Here is a 2,103-nt window from a genome sequence, read left to right as displayed (position 1 = left end):
CAATGACAGATTGCCTTCGGAAGTCACCTGGTCCATTTAAATTAACTCCTGAGGTAGTTGAAGCATTTGGTAAACTTAAAGTTGCACTCTGTTCAGCGCCTGTCCTGGCACAACCCGATTTTAGTAAGGATTTCGTGATCCAATGTGATGCATCCAAAATAGGAGTAGGAGGCGTGTTATTCCAGTTCGATGAGGAAGGAGCAGAGCATCCCATAGCTTTTGTGTCAAAGAAGCTGAATAATGCTCAGCGGAATTATACGGTCACCGAGCTGGAATGCCTCGCCGCAATAGTTAGTGTCAAGCGTTTCAGACCATATATTGAAGGATTGCCTTTTCGAATAATTACTGACCATTCAAGTCTCAAGTTGCTAATGACACAAAAAGACTTGAGCGGCAGGCTGGCAAGATGGTTGCTTCTATTGCAACGATACAACTTTAGGATGGAGCATCGCAGACGTTCATTGAATGTTGTGCCGGACACCCTTTCGCGTTTTGACGTGGACGAATTGTCTTCTAGCACACCTCTGGAAATTGACTTTGCATCACCGGAACTCGACGGCGCAGAGTACTCGGAGCTTCGTGAAACAATTAAAAACAATCAATATCTACGCTTAGTCGAAAATAGAGTTTACCAAAGAGTGATGTTTCGAAGAGGTGTGGAAGAGGAGGAGGATTCGCTCTGGCGTTTGTGGTTACCGGAAGGGCTGACGGAGCTCGCAATCAAATGCTCACATGATTCCAATGCTAGTTACCATGGAGGTTGGCAAAAGACTTTAGAGCGTGTTCGGCAGAAATATTTTTGGCCGCAAATGGCAAAGGACATACGCCACTATGTAAACCGTTGCGAAACCTGAAAAGCCGTGAAAGCCACCAATCAAGTGTTCAGACCACCTATGGGCAATGCCTTCGTATCTGAGAGGCCATTCCAGCGTCTTTATTGCGATTTCTTAGGTCCATATCCAGGATCAAAGCGAAGAAACCAGTTTTTGTTCATAGTGCTAGACCATTTTTCCAAATACGTTTTTTTGAAGGCGATGCAAAACGCGACGTCGGCACATCTATTTATCTTCTTTAGTACAGAGATTTTTCCAGCTTTCGGGGTCCCTCAATTCGTCCTAGTGATGACGGGAAGCAATTCATTTCGAAGGAGATGCAGCAGTTTTTTGAAAACTATGGGGTTGTTCACATTAAGACGGGGTTATACTCACCGCAGGCTAACGCCTCTGAACGAGTGAACAGAGAGATTGTTTCGAAAGTTAGAATATTCCTGAAGGACAAACAAGATCACATGGACTGGGACAAACATATTCCCGAAATTCTGTCGGTTTTAAGAAGCGATTACCATACGTCGATTCAGAGCTCGCCATACTTCGCGTTATTTGGACAAAATATGATACCACATGCATCAGCCTATAGCATACTGGATAAACTGGGTAGTCTAAGACAAGACGAAGTCCCGATTACAACCAGAGCTGACAAGCTAGCAAACATTCGCGAACATATACGAAAGAACCTTGAGTTAGCGCAAGATAGAGCAGCAAACACGTACAACGAGCGTACGCGAGTTGGTAATTACCAAGAAGGACAAGAAGTATTCCGGAAAAACTTCGCTCTTAGCAACTTTAAGCAAGGCATAAATGCTAAATTCTTGCCTAAATATATCAGGTGTCGTGTTCTGCGAAAGGTAGGCAATGCTTTGTACGATTTAGAGGACTTGAATGGCAAGCCAATCGGTAGGTTCCATGCATCTGACATCCGGCCGTGACAATGTCGTCCGTCACGAAAAGCGATCCGAAAGTAAAGTAGTTTTTTTTCCAATATTAATAATCACGTTTTCCTCAAATATTAAACTTAGCGATAGGGTAAAACCTTGACCGCTCGCAGACTGCCCGGGGTCCAACTTTGCATGGCTTTTCCGCGAAGCTAAGTCATGTAGGGCTAAAACTCGCTTCTGTAACTCTTCCCTACCGATCATTTCTCTGCGGGTAGAGAATATACGTCATTCTCTACTACTCATTAAACAGAGAACAAGGCGTCATATATGAATTCGCCCAGGTATAGAATCAGGACAGAAACGAGCTACTGGACTAGCGGAGGGGCCGG

The 2,103-nt window shown here is 44.4% G+C and overlaps 1 protein-coding gene across 1 annotated transcript; it reads left to right on the top strand.

The window, feature by feature from the left end:
- Window positions 1–1,390: 1,390 nt before the first annotated feature.
- Window positions 1,391–1,733, top strand: LOC118750852 (the record flags this gene model as incomplete). The annotated part of the gene is made up of 1 exon (XM_036485580.1): window positions 1,391–1,733. A coding segment is annotated over exon 1 (343 nt), but the record flags the coding sequence as incomplete, so codon positions are not given.
- Between the last annotated feature and the right edge of the window lie 370 nt (window positions 1,734–2,103).

The sequence above is a fragment of the Rhagoletis pomonella genome, unplaced genomic scaffold (genome assembly GCF_013731165.1).
Source record: "Rhagoletis pomonella isolate Grant_MI unplaced genomic scaffold, Rhpom_1.0 Rhpom_scaffold_00424, whole genome shotgun sequence".
Lineage (NCBI taxonomy): Eukaryota > Metazoa > Arthropoda > Insecta > Diptera > Tephritidae > Rhagoletis > Rhagoletis pomonella.
This window is presented reverse-complemented; position numbering and strand designations above follow the sequence as displayed.